The following is a 15,370-nucleotide window of genomic DNA, read 5'->3' on the forward strand; positions in this document are numbered from 1 at the left end:
CCAGTCTCTCGCTCTCTCTTCCCCCCAGTCTCTCGCTCTCTCTTCCCCCCAGTCTCTCGCTCTCTCTTCCCCCAGTCTCTCGCTCTCTCTCTTCCCCAGTCTCTCGCTCTCTCTCTTCCCCCCAGTCTCTCGCTCTCTCTCTTCCCCCCAGTCTCTCGCTCTCTCTCTTCCCCCCAGTCTCTCGCTCTCTCTCTTCCCCCAGTCTCTCGCTCTCTCTCTTCCCCCCAGTCTCTCGCTCTCTCTCTTCCCCCAGTCTCTCGCTCTCTCTCTTCCCCCAGTCTCTCGCTCTCTCTCTTCCCCCAGTCTCTCGCTCTCTCTCTCCCCCAGTCTCTCGCTCTCCTCTCTTCCCCCCAGTCTCTCGCTCTCTCTCTTCCCCCGTCTCTCGCTCTCTCTCTTCCCCCCAGTCTCTCGCTCTCTCTCTTCCCCCAGTCTCTCGCTCTCTCTCTTCCCCCCAGTCTCTCGCTCTCTCTCTTCCCCCAGTCTCTCGCTCTCTCTTCCCCCCAGTCTCTCGCTCTCTCTTCCCCCAGTCTCTCGCTCTCGCTCTCTCTCTTCCCCCCAGTCTCTCGCTCTCTCTCTTCCCCCAGTCTCTCGCTCTCTCTTCCCCCCAGTCTCTCGCTCTCTCTCTTCCCCCCAGTCTCTCGCTCTCTCTCTTCCCCCCAGTCTCTCGCTCTCTCTCTTCCCCCAGTCTCTCGCTCTCTCTCTTCCCCCCAGTCTCTCGCTCTCTCTCTTCCCCCCAGTCTCTCGCTCTCTCTCTTCCCCCAGTCTCTCGCTCTCTCTCTTCCCCCCAGTCTCTCGCTCTCTCTCTTCCCCCCCAGTCTCTCGCTCTCTCTCTTCCCCCAGTCTCTCGCTCTCTCTCTTCCCCCAGTCTCTCGCTCTCTCTCTTCCCGCCAGTCTCTCGCTCTCTCTCTTCCCGCCAGTCTCTCGCTCTCTCTCTTCCCCCCAGTCTCTCGCTCTCTCTCTTCCCCCCCAGTCTCTCGCTCTCTCTCTTCCCCCAGTCTCTCGCTCTCTCTCTTCCCCCAGTCTCTCGCTCTCTCTCTTCCCCCCAGTCTCTCGCTCTCTCTCTTCCCCCCAGTCTCTCGCTCTCTCTCTTCCCCCCAGTCTCTCGCTCTCTCTCTTCCCCCCAGTCTCTCGCTCTCTCTCTTCCCCCCAGTCTCTCGCTCTCTCTCTTCCCCCCAGTCTCTCGCTCTCTCTCTTCCCCCCAGTCTCTCGCTCTCTCTCTTCCCCCCAGTCTCTCGCTCTCTCTCTTCCCCCCAGTCTCTCGCTCTCTCTCTTCCCCCCAGTCTCTCGCTCTCTCTCTTCCCCCCAGTCTCTCGCTCTCTTCCCCCCTAGTCGCTCTCTCTCTTCCCCCAGTCGCTCTCTCTCTCTTCCAACAACAACATGCCCTCAAAAAAGCCTCGGCACCGCCGGGCACTTCAGCTAGTATATATATATATATTTATTTATATATATAAAAGGATCGTGGTGTCTGTCTGTCTGTCCGGGCATCACTCAAAAGTTATAGTGCGTACCTACACATATGTTATATCAAAAGAAAGTTTATGATTAGGAGAGTGTCCTAGGCGTATTTACTTTTAAAAAAACGTTCAAAATCCGCTAATTAGCGGTTGACCAATCAGGGGAGTGTCAGAGGCATATTTACTTTTAAAAAACGTTCAAAATACGCTCGACCAATCCTACCGCTCATTAGCGTTGAGTGACGTGATGGTTGACCAATCATACGGGGGAAGCGCGGTGCGTCACAGGGGGCGTTTCAGGCGGCCCGAGAGCAAGATAAACTGCCTACCCCTTCCCCGAGGTTTCAACCGCGCGTCCCGAGAGCCCGGGGGAGAGGGAAGCGAGGTGATCGGCGTCGCACCAGGGGCTCCGGGTCACCAAGTCGGGATTTTAATTCTCCTTCCCTCACTCTCTCCTCTTCCCTCTCTCTCCTGCCGTTAGTGCGGGACCGGGGAAAACCGGGTCTTTCCAACGAGACGTCACCGACCTAAATCGGACATGGGAGTACGGAGCGAAAGGCCTTCCACTGCCGCCCGGCCAACCGGGTCCAAAGGCCCGCCTGGTTAAACATGAGGAACCCCGGGCTCGCTTCTCAGCGATGGGCACCCGGCCTCCCGGTGTCGGATATACTCCGTTCTGGTACCGAGGTGAGTCGGAGGGAGAAGAGAGGGGGAGAGGGAGAGAGAGGGAGGGAGAGAGAGCGGGGAGGGAGGGGGGGAGAGAGAGCGGGGAGGGAGGGGGGGGGACAGAGAGCGGGGAGGGAGGGGGGGAGAGAGAGAGCGCGGGGAGGGAGGGAGAGAGGGGCAGGGAGAGAGAGGGGCAGGGAGAGAGGGGAGGGAAGAGAGAGAGCGGCAGGGAGAGAGAGGGGGAGGGAGAGAGAGAGGGTGAGGGAGGGAAAGAGTGAAGGGGTGGGAGAGCTCGCCTTCTTCCTTCCTTCGGCCGCCGCAATTCAAACTTCCTGCCGACCTCACAAAATGGCGGCCGCCCTTCTTCACCCGCCGGGCTGAGTCCAGCCCCTTCCCCGGGGTGTCTTCCTCTCTTCTCTATCTCCTTCCCCCTCTCTTTCTCTCTCCTTCCCCCTCTCTTTCTCTCTCCTTCCCTCTCTCCTTCCCTCTCACTTTCTCTCTCCTTCCCTCTCTCCTTCTCTCTCTCCTTCCCTCTCTCTTTCTCTCTCCTTCCCTCTCTCTCCTTCCCCCCTCTCTCTCTCTCTCTCTCTCTCCTTCCCTCCCTCTCTCTCCTTCCCCCCTCTCTCTCCTTCCCCCTCTTTCTCTCCTTCCCCTCTCTCTCCTTCCCCCTCTCTCTCTCCTTCCCCCTCTCTCTCCTTCCCCCTCTCTCTCTCCTTCCCCCCTCTCCTTCCCCCTCTCTCTCCTTCTCTCTCTCTCTCTCCTTCCCCCTCTCTCTCTCCTTCTCTCTCCTTCCCTCTCTCTCTCCTTCCCTCTCCCTCCCTCTCTCTCTCCTTCCCTCTCTCTCTCCTTCCCTCTCCCTCTCACTCCTCCCTCACCCTCTCTCACCTTCCCTCTCCTTCCCCCCTCTCTCTCTCCTTCCCCCCTCTCCCTTCCCCCCTCTCTCTCTTCCCCCCCTCTCACTCTCTGCCCCCCACTCTCTCCTTCCCCTCTCTCACCTTCCCCCTCTTTCTCTCCTTCCCCCTCTTTCTCTCCTTCCCTCACTCTCTCCCTTCCCCCCTCTCTCTCTCCTTCCCCCTCTCTCTCCTTCCCTCTCTCCTTCCCCCTCTCTCTCCTTCCCTCTCACTCTCTCCTTCTCTCTCTCCTCTCTCTCTCTCTCCTCCCTCTCTCTCTCCTCCCTCTCTCTCTCCTTCCCCCCTCTCTCTCCTTCTCTCTCTCTCACTCCTTCCCTCTCTCTCTCTCTCCTTCCCTCTCTCTCCTTCCCCCTCTCTCTCCTTCCCTCTCTCTCTCTCTCCTTCCCCCCTCTCACCTTCCCCCTCTCTCTCCTTCTCTCTCTCTCTCCTTCTCTCTCCTTCCCCCTCACCTTCCCCCTCTCTCCTCCCTCTCCTTCTCTCTCTCTCTCTCTCCTTCCCCCTCTCTCCTTCCCCCTCTCTCTCCTTCCCCCTCTCTCTCTCCTTCTCTCTCTCTCTCCTTCCCTCTCTCTCTCCTTCCCCCACTCTCTCCTTCCCTCTCTCTCTCTCTCCTTCCCCCTCTCTCCTTCCCCCTCTCTCTCCTCACTTCTCCTTCCCCCACTCTCCTTCTCCTCCTTCCCTCTCTCTCTCCTTCCCTCCCTCTCACTCCTTCCCTCTCCCTCCTCTCTCTCCTTCCCTCTCTCTCTCTTTCCCTCTCCCTCTCTCCTTCCCTCTCCCTCTCCTTCCCTCTCCCTCTCTCCTTCCCTCTCCACTCTCCTCACTCCTTCCCTCTCCCTATCTCTCTCTCCTTCCCTCTCCCTCTCTCCTTCCCTCTCCCTCCTCTCCTTCCCTCTCCCTCTCTCCATCCCCCCTCTCTCCTTCCCCCCTCTCTCCTTCCCCCCCCCTCTCTCACTCCTTCCCTCCCTCTCTCTCCTTCCCCCCTCTCTCTCCTTCCCCTCTCTCTCCTTCCCCCTCTTTCTCTCCTTCCCCTCTCTCTCTCTTTCCCCCTCTCTCTCCTTCCCCCTCTCTCTCTCTCTTTCCCTCTCTCTCTCCTTCCCCCTCTCTCTCTCTCTCTCCTTCCCCCCCTCTCTCTCTCTCCTTTCCCCTCTCTCTCCTTCCCTCTCCCTCTCTCTCTCCTTCCCTCTCTCTCTCTTTCTCTCTCCTTCCCTCTCTCTCCTTCCCTCTCCCTCTCACCTTCCCTCTCCCTCTCTCCTTCCCTCTCCTCTCTCCTTCCCTCTCTCTCTCTCCTTCCCTCTCCCTCTCTCCTTCCCTCTCCCTCTCTCCTTCCCTCTCTCTCTCTCCTTCCCTCTCCCTCTCTCTCTCCTTCCCCTTCCCTCTCCCTCTCCTTCCCCCTCTCTCTCTCTCCTTCCCTCTCTCTCTCTCCTTCCCTCTCCTCCCTCCTCTCTCTCTCTCTCCTCTTCCCTCTCTCTCTCTCCTCTTCCCTCTCTCTCTCTCCTCTTCCCTCTCTCTCTCTCTCCTCTTCCCTCTCTCTCTCTCCTCTTCCCTCTCTCTCTCCTCTTCCCTCTCTCTCTCCTCTTCCCTCTCTCTCTCTCCTCTTCCCTCTCTCTCTCTCCTCTTCCCTCTCTCTCTCTCCTCTTCCCTCTCTCTCTCTCCTCTTCCCTCTCTCTCTCCTCTTCCCTCTCTCTCTCTCCTCTTCCCTCTCTCTCTCTCCTCTTCCCTCTCTCTCTTCCTCTTCCCTCTCTCTCTCTCCTCTTCCCTCTCTCTCTCTCCTCTTCCCTCTCTCTCTCTCCTCTTCCCTCTCGCTCTCTCCTCTTCCCTCTCTCTCTCTCCTCTTCCCTCTCTCTCTCTCCTCTTCCCTCTCTCTCTCTCCTCTTCCCTCTCTCTCTCTCCTCTTCCCTCTCTCTCTCTCCTCTTCCCTCTCTCTCTCCTCTTCCCTCTCTCTCTCTCCTCTTCCCTCTCTCTCTCTCCTCTTCCTCTCTCTCTCTCCTCTTCCCTCTCTCTCCTCTTCCCTCTCTCTCTCTCCTCTTCCTCTCTCTCCTCTCTCTCCTCTTCCCTCTCTCTCTCTCTCCTCTTCCCTCTCTCTCTCTCTCCTCTTCCCTCTCTCTCTCTCTCCTCTTCCCTCTCTCCTCTTCCTCTCTCTCTCTCCTCTTCCCTCTCTCTCTCTCTCCTCTTCCCTCTCTCTCTCTCTCCTCTTCCCTCTCTCTCTCTCTCCTCTTCCCTCTCTCTCTCTCCTCTTCCCTCTCTCTCTCTCTCCTCTTCCCTCTCTCTCTCTCTCCTCTTCCCTCTCTCTCTCTCTCTCCTCTTCCCTCTCTCTCTCTCTCCTCTTCCCTCTCTCTCTCTCTCCTCTTCCCTCTCTCTCTCTCTCTCCTCTTCCCTCTCTCTCTCTTCCCTCTCTCCTCTTCCTCTCTCTCTCCTCTCTCTCTCTCCTCTTCCCTCTCTCTCTCCTCTCTCTCTCTCTCCTCTTCCTTCCCTCTCTCTCCTCTTCCCTCTCTCTACCCCCCCACTCCTCTTCCCGCTCTCTCTCCTCTCCTCTCTCTCCTTCCCTCTCTCTCTCCTTCCTCTCTCTCTCCTTCCCCCTCTCTCTCCTTCCCCTCTCTACCCCCCCCACTCCTCTTCCCCGCTCTCTCTCCTCTCTCCTTCCCTCTCTCTCTCTCTCTCTCTCTCTCTTCCCTCTCTCTCTCTCCTCTTCCCTCTCTCTCTCTCCTCTTCCCTCTCTCTCTCTCCTCTTCCCTCTCTCTCTCTCCTCTTCCCTCTCTCTCTCCTCTTCCTCTCTCTCTCTCTCCTCTTCCCTCTCTCTCTCTCTCCTCTCCCCTCTCTCTCTCTCTCCTCTTCCCTCTCTCTCTCCTCTTCCCTCTCTCTCTCTCTCTCCTCTTCCCTCTCTCTCTCCTCCTCTCTCTCTTCCCTCTCTCTCTCCTCTTCCCTCTCTCTCTCCTCTTCCCCCTCTCTCCTCTTCCCTCTCTCTCTCTCTCTCTCTCTCTCCTCTTCCCTCTCTCTCTCTCCTCTTCCTCTCTCCTCTTCCCTCTCTCTCTCCTCTTCCCTTCTCTCTCCTCTTCCCTCTCTCTCCTCTTCCCTCTCTCTCCTCTCTCTCCTCTTTCCTTCCCTCTCTCTCCTCTTCCCTCTCTCTCCCCTCCCTCTCTCCTCTTCCCGCTCTCTCTCCTCTCTCCTCCCTCTCTCTCCTTCCCTCTCTCTCTCCTTCCCCCTCTCTCTCCTTCCCCTCTCTCTCCTTCCCCCTCTCTCTCTCTCCTCTTCCCTCTCTCCTCTTCCCTCTCTCTCTCTCTCCTCTTCTCTCTCTCTCTCTCTCTCTCTCTCCTTCCCACACAGACAGACAGACAAACTCATCTATATATATAAAAATGATTTCTACTTTTTTCATAACATGCCCTCAAAAAACCCTCGGCACCGCCGGGCACTCCAGCTAGTAATTTATAAATGTATTAAATCCAAATCAAAACAATGTCAACTAATCACCCTTGTGCATTCCCTTAGTGTCTGTCTTTTGTGTTCCTTTGCCTACTCTAGTGCTCCAATGCAGTGCTACCCTAGTGCTGCAGTATGGCTGGTGAAAGGCTGCTGACTTTCAGTGGGGGAGACTGAAGATGGTCTGGCAGGATGACCTCGACGGCCCGGCCGTAGATTGCACCATCTCGGCATGGGCGGCAGCAGTCTGGATGACAACTGCAATGACGGAGTGGCAGTGGTGGGAGTACGAATGCACTCATCCTGAGAGAATAGCAGGCTCTTGCTCCATGAAGCCACTGCAATTGCCTGGGGCAGCACCTCAGCATTCCTAGCCATCTGTTGAAGCACAGATTGTTGGACTGCTGTGAGGCCCTGCAAGCCCCTTTCCACACTTGTAAACCCTGCCACGATGACAGCAATAAACCCTGCCACGATGACAGCAGTTTGAGCTTGCGTGGTGGCAAACTGAGCCTGCATGAGCGCAGTCTGAGCTTCCAGTGCCACACTCAGACATTGGGTCGCTTATGCTTGTGCTGCAATGGAAGCTGTGACATTGCCCATCAGACCCTCCATCATGGCTGGGTCAACAAGTGCTCTAATGGAGTTGCCCATCACTTCCATCCTGGAAATCATGGACTCCAAGCTCTGAGCAAAGCCCCGAGCAATGTTGGAGCTGGACTCCTCCATGCTCCCTGACATTGACGAGAGGCTCTCTCACAGGCCTGCCATTGCACTAAGCATTTCTGTGTGCATGCCCATCACCCTTCTTCTGAAGGCTGCCCCATCAAAGTCCTCATCTGAGTCCTGTGGAGCAGAACTCATGCGCAAACTCTTCCTCTAGGGAGCAAGCACCCGAGCTACCCTTTCCCCCTGGCCTGGCTGCAGCCCACTCATGCCCGGTGACTCACCACGTGCAGGTCCTGCCTCTATACTACCCTCTAAAGTTTGCACAGTGCCATTTTCTGAGCTGGTGCCTGTGAGTGTCAGATCGAATGATGGTGCCTCTTCTACTCCATCACTCTCCTCCTCTAGTTGTTCGTGGACTGGCTGGGCTGCTGGCAGTTCTTGGGTATCTGAAAGGAGAAAGGTACAAGGGTCGGGCTGTGAGAAGGGGAGTGGGGAGAAAGCAAGATGTGCATGCCATCAGCAGCTCGTAAGTGAGAAGAGGTTGTGCGATGAGGGGGAAGTGTGATGCGAGAAGGAGGATTAGGTATGAGGATACCGTCATCATCAATGATTTCAAACTCGCCGCTCATCACAGCCTCAGTAACGAACCCTCCAATTATCTCCAGCACAGTAAGGTCCTGCAGGCGTGCTTCAACCCCGTCTGTCTGCTGCTGCTCACACTGGCTGTGAGCCACATTAACCTGCAAGAGAAAGGGAAGTGTGTCAGTGAGCGTGGTGCAATGTGTTTGGGTGATGTGCCGATCATGGTTGAATAGCTGACATTGTGTGTAAGGCTTGCAGCAGTGGAAAGTGTGTGAGGCTGATGTGAGACTATGATTGTGAGGAATGAGTTGAGATTGTTGGTAGGTGAGTGATGGGGGAGTGGAGCATTGAGCAGTGTGTGAGGCTAGTGGTGCAGTTGGTGGGATACGGCATTTGATGATGCATTCACTCACCTTGATCACTTGCGTGAGGTCATTAAACTTCTTGCGGGACTGGATCCAGGTCCTGGCAGCAACATGGGTGGCGCTGACTGCTTGCGCTATCTCCTTCCACTGCCTTCTGGCAGTCTGTCTCAAAGGCCTCCTGCATGTAGAAGACCTGTCTTCTTCTGTATACCCACTGGACCAAGGCCTCCAGTTCTGCATCTGAGAAGCGAGCTGCCCTTTCTCTTCACTGTTGTGCCATTGCTGCAGTTAGTGACAATGAGGTGCTTCTGCAATAAAGCACTTCCCCTTTAAGAGGTGCCGAGAGCCTGGAAAAAGTTTTATTGGACAGCAGACTGCATTCGAGATTGTTGAACGCTGAGCCAACCAACAGTGCGTTTAATGCTGAGCTCCGCACTCCAATCATTATAATGAGCAGGCAGCATGAATTTTGTATGCTGCCTGCACCACTTTCAAATGAGCACGGGCAGATCGCGTATCATGAACCCTGCGCCCATTTTCGGGCCTAATCTAATTTCAACCCCTATGACTTTACCAAGCTTGGACTCCTACCTGATGAAGTGCCACATCAGTTACCCAGAAGTTGTCATCTTTGTCTGTGCTTATACCGTGGGGTAGATAGAAACTGTAAGGTGAATAACAGGTTGTCAGGTAAAATCATGCTCGACTGATTTGAACAACAAATATATTTAGCAAACTTGCAGCCAATGACCCAACATAGTAGTCACAACTGGGCTAAGTTTCATCAATTTTCAGTCATCACAACAATCAGATGATGGGCACAAGTGTACCACTGTTTGCTTTCTCAAGCTACAAAGTTGCCTCTTGTCAGATGGTTTGGGATAGGTTAGTTCCTGTACTGTTTATCTAGTAGTTAAAAGGGTAAGATTTTTGTTGTAAAACATTGGAGAGAAAAATAGTTGGGAGCATATTACTTTCATATTTTATAATACATGAACTGCATGATGAAACATTGTCAATATTGAGCTAATTTGGATTTAGTCTTCACACAAATATTTACAAGGAAGTTTGAAAAGTATCTATAAACTAAGAAATGTTAATAATGTGACTTTTCATCAACTTGTGACAATCTGCTTTCACTAAATACCAACCACTGAAACAGGTATTTTTTTTTAAGTCTAAAGAAAGTAGATTTCAGAAAGATTGAAAATCGTACTTCTGAAAAATTTTCAGTAAATTTTAAAAATGATTTATTTCCCTTAGCCCCCCTCTCAAAGGCATGTCAGGGTATAGTTACACAGGTGCCAGCAGCCCTGATGTCTTCATAGTGTGAGCTTGGGCAGTGAGTGTTGATGGGCTGTTTGACAATGGTCCAGCCACAGATTAGCCTGATCTTGTCCTCACCTAGTGTCCATATATATCTATAAAATATACACTTGCAACAGGAATTGCTGCATTGCAATTGGGAGCCAGAGCTCTGGATTTCTTTAACCTTCCCTAGCCACATGTCACTGAAGCCAGCTGCAGGGCCCTATTGATGTTGCATGAATTTACTTTTGCGCTTCTCAAGGCAGATGACGTCAGTGCAGGGGAATGGGATGTTTTTACATTTTGGGCAGCCAACAGACACTCCCAGGCCATGGATGGCATAGCCAGGTGTAAAAGTCTTCTACACCACCCCGGCATGTTGCCTCAACCCAAATCAAAAGCATCACCTAACTAAACACTTTGATTTACACTGGCCAACCTCAGCCCGTCTACGTAGGAATGTTCATTTCGTACCAGATTGTAATCAATTTTGCGTTATGGGAATAGGCTGAGACGGTCAAAACTCATTTTACCTTTACGACAGAACAGACTTTGATACCATTAGTCTGGAACAGATTTTAACCTACGTCCCGGAGTGACTGGACATTGGCAAATCCATTATAGTTAGTTTCCTGATGAGATTTGATTGAAAGGATTTGATTCAGCCCATTTAGATCGGCTATTTGAGTTAGGTAGATTCGAGAGGATCAGGTGGTATGAGTATAAGTTAAGTAAGCATAGAACTAGGTTAGATGTCAGGACGTATGTCTTTTCAGAGTTGTGAACCTATGGAACAAGCTGCCAACTCTTGTAGTGAGTCCGGATTCACGGCAAACATCCAAAAGAGAGCTGGATGTGTTCCGAGCTTGGCTGATATCACTGCGTATAAAAGGAAGGAGTAGGATTGGCAGATGTGTCTCAACAGTGACTGAGGTCACCTGGAACTTGTTTTATCACCTTTGGGGATTGGAGAGGAATTTTCCAAAGTTTATGTTCTCCTAAATTGGCCTAGGGTTTATTTCTTTGTTTTTCTGCCTCTCCCGGGAGATTACATGGCTGGCTGCTGGTGGGGAGAGGGTGGATTGGGGTCATGGTGTGCATAAATTCTACCTCGACAGTATGGAACAAATTTGATGGACCAGTTAGTCTTTTAATGTACCAGTTAGTCTTTTAATGTCCGACATTGTTGTAGGTTTGTATGTTTGTAACAGTATATTTAAATTCTAAATAAAAGTATAGGAATGAATATGAGGAAAATCTTGCATATAAACACCACTATTGAATTACAACAGTGAGCAGAGCTTGATCGACAATCTAATTTTCTAGTTGCTCGTTAAGAAAAACAAAGTAATCATCATTAGTTCTTTGAGCCAGAATGCCAAAGGCATTTCAGTGGTAAAATGTATGCTCGAAAAAATCTGTGGGTGAATGTTCCCAGCAATTATGCCAGGATCCTGACTGCCAGGAACTTCTCAGCTGACCCTGGTGAGCTTTCAGGGTCAGGGGAAGGTTCCTGCAAATTGTGAATATTTGTGCCACTAGCGCCCCATCCCATATGAAAGAAGACGGGAAGTTTGGCATAGCAGCCCAGGCCCGGGGGGGGGGGGGGGGGGGGGGAGGGAAAGAGAGGAGATATAGGGGAACATCACCGCCCCCCACCCCCTCAGGAAACAAGAATTGGTGCCCTTGCAGCCCTTACCCTTTGAAAATTTACAATAATATGGCTGCCAATCCTTCAGAAGCCCAAACACTCACACAATGAAACTTTTTGTTGTGTTTGGATTTGGGAGAATGTTTGTGCAGTTCTGTAACTTCAGGTTGTGTATATAGTTTCTTGCAGGTTTAGACAAACTCTGATTGGAGTCTGTCTTTGGGCTGTCACTTTTCAGCACCACAGAAAGTATTGGCTCAGAAATTCCGTTCGCAGGCCTCCCGCGGGTGGAGGGCTGCGATCTGGAAAAATCTGCGCCTGGACAGGAGGGCTCCCGGGAGGCGCAGAGTTCCGTTGCTGGGCCTCACCAAACTGCCGGTGTGCAGGGCACGCGTATCCCATAGGCGCAGGCGGTTCACAGCGTCCCTAGGATCACGTGGGCCATGGGGAGTCAATCAGAGAAGGGAATCTCCATTCATACATTTGACAGGAAGACCTGTCAAATATATGAATAGAGATCGCCCCCAAAAACATAGTAAGGCCCAGAAATTCGGTGGGCTGCGCCACCAGTTAGCGCCCAAAGAGTGCACTTAGTGGGTTTAGCGCCACTGGCCACGCCTCCCGCGAAATTTAGCGGGGCGCTAATGGCGGTGTTAGCCTGTAGCGCTGCGCCGCCACCGATGATGTCATCGGTGTGCGCAGCGCCCCGCTACAGCCCCGATCGCGATATTTGGTCGCGCCCCCCGCTGTAACGCTGGTCGCAATTTGCGACCGGTTCAGGGGGGCCTACCTGCGGCGGTAGTGGCCCTAATTAAAGGGGCGGTGCGGGGCAGCCATTTTTTTTGCTGGCTGCCTGCCAGCACCTCCTCGCGCCGCCGTCCCCGGCCTCCTGAGCACCCCCCCCGGCAGTGCCGGCTGTGTCCCAAGAGCCCAGCACTTCTCCTCGGTGCTGGGCTCTTTTGCCGGCACTCGCGATCTCTGATCGCGCTGGTGCAGGCCCCTCCCCTTTAAGAAGGGGAGGAAGGCCTGCAGTACCGCAGCACGCCGTGCCGCAGCGTGTGGCGCTGCGGCACGTTGCGCTGCGATATTCAGTTGCAGCGCCCCAAGAGGGATGCGGGGCACGTCGAGCAGCGCCCCGCTTCCGTTTGGGGCGCTGAAACTGAATATCGGGCTGGCGCAAGCGGCTCCGTCCGGAGCGGTAATTCCGATGCCCAGGCGAGCTTGCCGCCCCAAATGGGGCGTCACCGAATTTCTAGGCCTAAATCTTTAAATGAATTTAATTTTTTTAAATCACATTTTTAAAATGACTTTAAATTACATAAATTGAGGCCTAGAAATTCGGTGGGCTGCGCCACCAGTTAGCGCCCAAAGAGGGCACTTAGTGGGTTTAGCGCCACTGGCCATGCCTCCCGCAAAATTTAGCGGGGCGCTAATGGCGGCATTAGCCTGTAGCGCTGCGCCACCACCGATGATGTCATCGGTGTGCGCAGCGCCCCGCTACCGCCCCGATCGCGATATTTGGTCACGCCCCCCGCTGTAATGCCGGTCGCAATTTGTGACTGGTTCAGGGGGGCCTACCTGCGGCGGTAGTGGCGCTAATAACAGGGGAGGTGCGGGGCGGCCATTTTTTTCGCTGGCCGCCTGCCAGCACCTCCTCGCGCCGCCGTCCCCGGCCTCCTGAGCCCCCCCCCGGGCAGTGCCGGCTGTGTCCCAAGAGCCCGGCACTTCTCCTCGGTGCCGGGCTCTTTTGCCGGCATTCGCGATCTCTGATCGCGCTGGTGCAGGCCCCTCCCCTTTAAGAGGGGGAGGAAGGCCTGCAGTACCACAGCGTACTGTGCCGCAGCATGTGGCGCTGCGGCATGGTGCACTGCAATATTCAGTTGCAGCGCCCCAAGAGGGAAGCGGGGTGCCTCGAGCAGCGCCCCGCTTCCATTTGGGGCGCTGAAACTGGATTTCTGGCTGGCGCAAGCGGCTCCATCCGGAGCGGTAATTCCGGCGCCCAGGCGAGCTTGGCGCTCTAGGCCTAAGTATTTTAAACAAAAATTTTATTTTATGAAAAAAAATTAAAGTTTTTAACGGGGCTAAAAATAAACTTACGTTTCTTTAAAGTATTTTTAAATGATAAATCAGTGGAATTTTTTTTTTACTTTATTCAACTCTTATCCTGGTAAAAGCTGGCCTTGCGCCTGCTTTTACCAGGCGCAAGAATCATAAGTGTTTTCTGCGGGCGGAGGATCTCCAAAAAACGGAACTCTCCACCCGCAGAGGCCCTGCTCCAGCGCAGTCGGAGGGTCTGTCAAGGGCATTTTTGACAGATCAGAAATGCCAGTTTCCAGCGCATGCGCAGTGTATGCCTAAAACCGGCATTTCCGTTGGCCCTACGGGTGAGTACACGGTGCGTACCCACCCGTAGGGACCGGAATTTCTGCCTCATTATCTTCACCAAGAGCCATGACTTTGGAGGGAGGTCCAATGACCACATCAATTGCTGCCCTGTGACAGTCCTACCTACTGTGGGTTTTAAATTTAAATCCAGTTGCTATGCATTTGTTTCTTGGAAAAACGCTTGAATCTAGGTTATCCTATATGAGTAGTTTCCGATCTTCTGGATGCATTAAAAGATAACTGTAGAGGTGTGCTGGTTACTGGCAATAACTTCCTGCTTTTCAGGAAATGTATGGAAATAATTATTTATACAATGGATGTCGTTCCATGTCAATATCTTTGCACATTTATCTGTCAGGAGATGGATTCTAATACTCTAAACAAAAAACAGATTACAGATGACAAACTAATTAAAATCTCAAGTCAATTTAAGGCTTTGAAAAAAAGCATTCTTGGAGGAGAAAAATGTTATAAATTTGAACATGTAGCATTTGAGAAGTGTTTTCGAAATAGCTGGATCGGGCGACTTCATCAACAAATATTACAGACTAGCAACTGCACTTTATTAGAGACAAAATCTGCAAGTGAAACAATAGAATAGTTCGAGAAAATGTTCACTGTCATCTGTACTTACATATTTGCTCCCACAGCATTAAGCACTTTCACACTGACTGGATCCAAAGTAAGGATAGTGTTGTATTGAATTGGTCCAATACCTTGAGGCTGATATATATGTTTTTGGTCAAAAGAACTACAGTGGAGGAAAACAGGAGTAAATTATTAGTATTGTCAGTGAATTGCAGCATCTCCATTTGACCATACCTAATGTAAAAACTACCTATCCAGCACGTTAAATGTAGCATGTGACCTTTCTCTTTCCCAAACAGACATAAAATCCTAAGCCAACAACTGAATAATGCATCTGTACTTTTTAAATTTTGCTGCAAGATTGGTGATGTTCAGGACAAAGTATTCGTAAACCTTTTTAGTAAAACATCAATGTAATGTCAGATTGGTTGAGCTCTAGGATTCAGAAGATATTATATATGGATCAAAGAAATAGAAGCATGCCATTGACAGAAATATTGGGGAAATTTAACCCCCGCACAATGGGTGTGAGGGGGTCGAGGGAGATAATTTGTTAAAAATGTGAAACCTGAACCCAACCCATCACAAACGCACCTATTTCTGGTTTAACCACGGCGGGTTTGGGGTCGGCCGAGTAACCCGCTCTGGAGAGGCGGGTCAGTGATTATAATATGTTAATGAGGCTCCGTTCCTCAGATTTTGGCAGCAATTTAAATTTAACAGCTGCAGGCCAGGTTTCCCAAGCCTCAGCAACCTGGCAGCTGAAGGGCGGTGGGAGCGGCCAGATCCAGCATGCAAGTGCTTTTCCAGCACTGTGCATGTCCCAGGAGGAGCAGGAGTGCTTCCCCCCGGCCACTCAAGCAAACCTTCTGCCATGATCTCTCTCCTGCCCCCTACCCCACAATCTCTCCTCTCCCACGACTTCTCCTCGGCAGGACCTCCGCCTTCCCGGTATTTCCTCGTTTCCCGGTCGCTGACATGTGCTGCGCTCCCTCCCCGAAAATTAAGAGTTCAAATGTATGGTACTGGAATGGCAAAATATCACAGTGCTGAGACGCAGGTTTGCATTTTCTATTTCTCTCAGTGAATTCACAATTTCAGCCTCGCCATCATGAGAAAGTGATAAGCGAAGATCAGGTACTTCCCCACTGGGAGAAAAATCAGGAAAAAAAGTCAACCCAGACCACGCTTGTGTGTCTCCTACCACCAGAAGCAGAGGAGCATTGGCTGAGGTTTGGAAGCTGGACAATTAATCTCCCTCTCAGAAAGGAATGATGGGGAGCACAAAGATACCAAAAGAGGAAGTTGAGAAAATAATAAATACAACAACAGCGTGCATTTATAGTAAAATGTCCCAAGGTGAGTCACAGGAGTATT

The 15,370-nt window shown here is 52.3% G+C and overlaps 1 protein-coding gene across 1 annotated transcript in view; it reads right to left on the minus strand.

The window, feature by feature from the left end:
• The window catches only part of pam (peptidylglycine alpha-amidating monooxygenase), a 255,985-nt gene that overhangs the window by 39,467 nt on the left and 201,148 nt on the right, over nt 1-15,370 (minus strand). Inside the window, exons 16-17 of the mRNA XM_085987745.1 lie at nt 14,040-14,156; nt 8,653-8,725 (exon numbers count right to left, since the gene is read on the minus strand). Coding sequence (XP_085843871.1) covers nt 8,653-8,725; nt 14,040-14,156 — 190 coding nt within the window. The remainder of the gene's footprint in view (nt 1-8,652; nt 8,726-14,039; nt 14,157-15,370) is intronic.

The sequence above is a fragment of the Somniosus microcephalus genome, chromosome 1 (genome assembly GCF_052327205.1).
Source record: "Somniosus microcephalus isolate GS21.2 chromosome 1, FLI_Smic_1.0, whole genome shotgun sequence".
Lineage (NCBI taxonomy): Eukaryota > Metazoa > Chordata > Chondrichthyes > Squaliformes > Somniosidae > Somniosus > Somniosus microcephalus.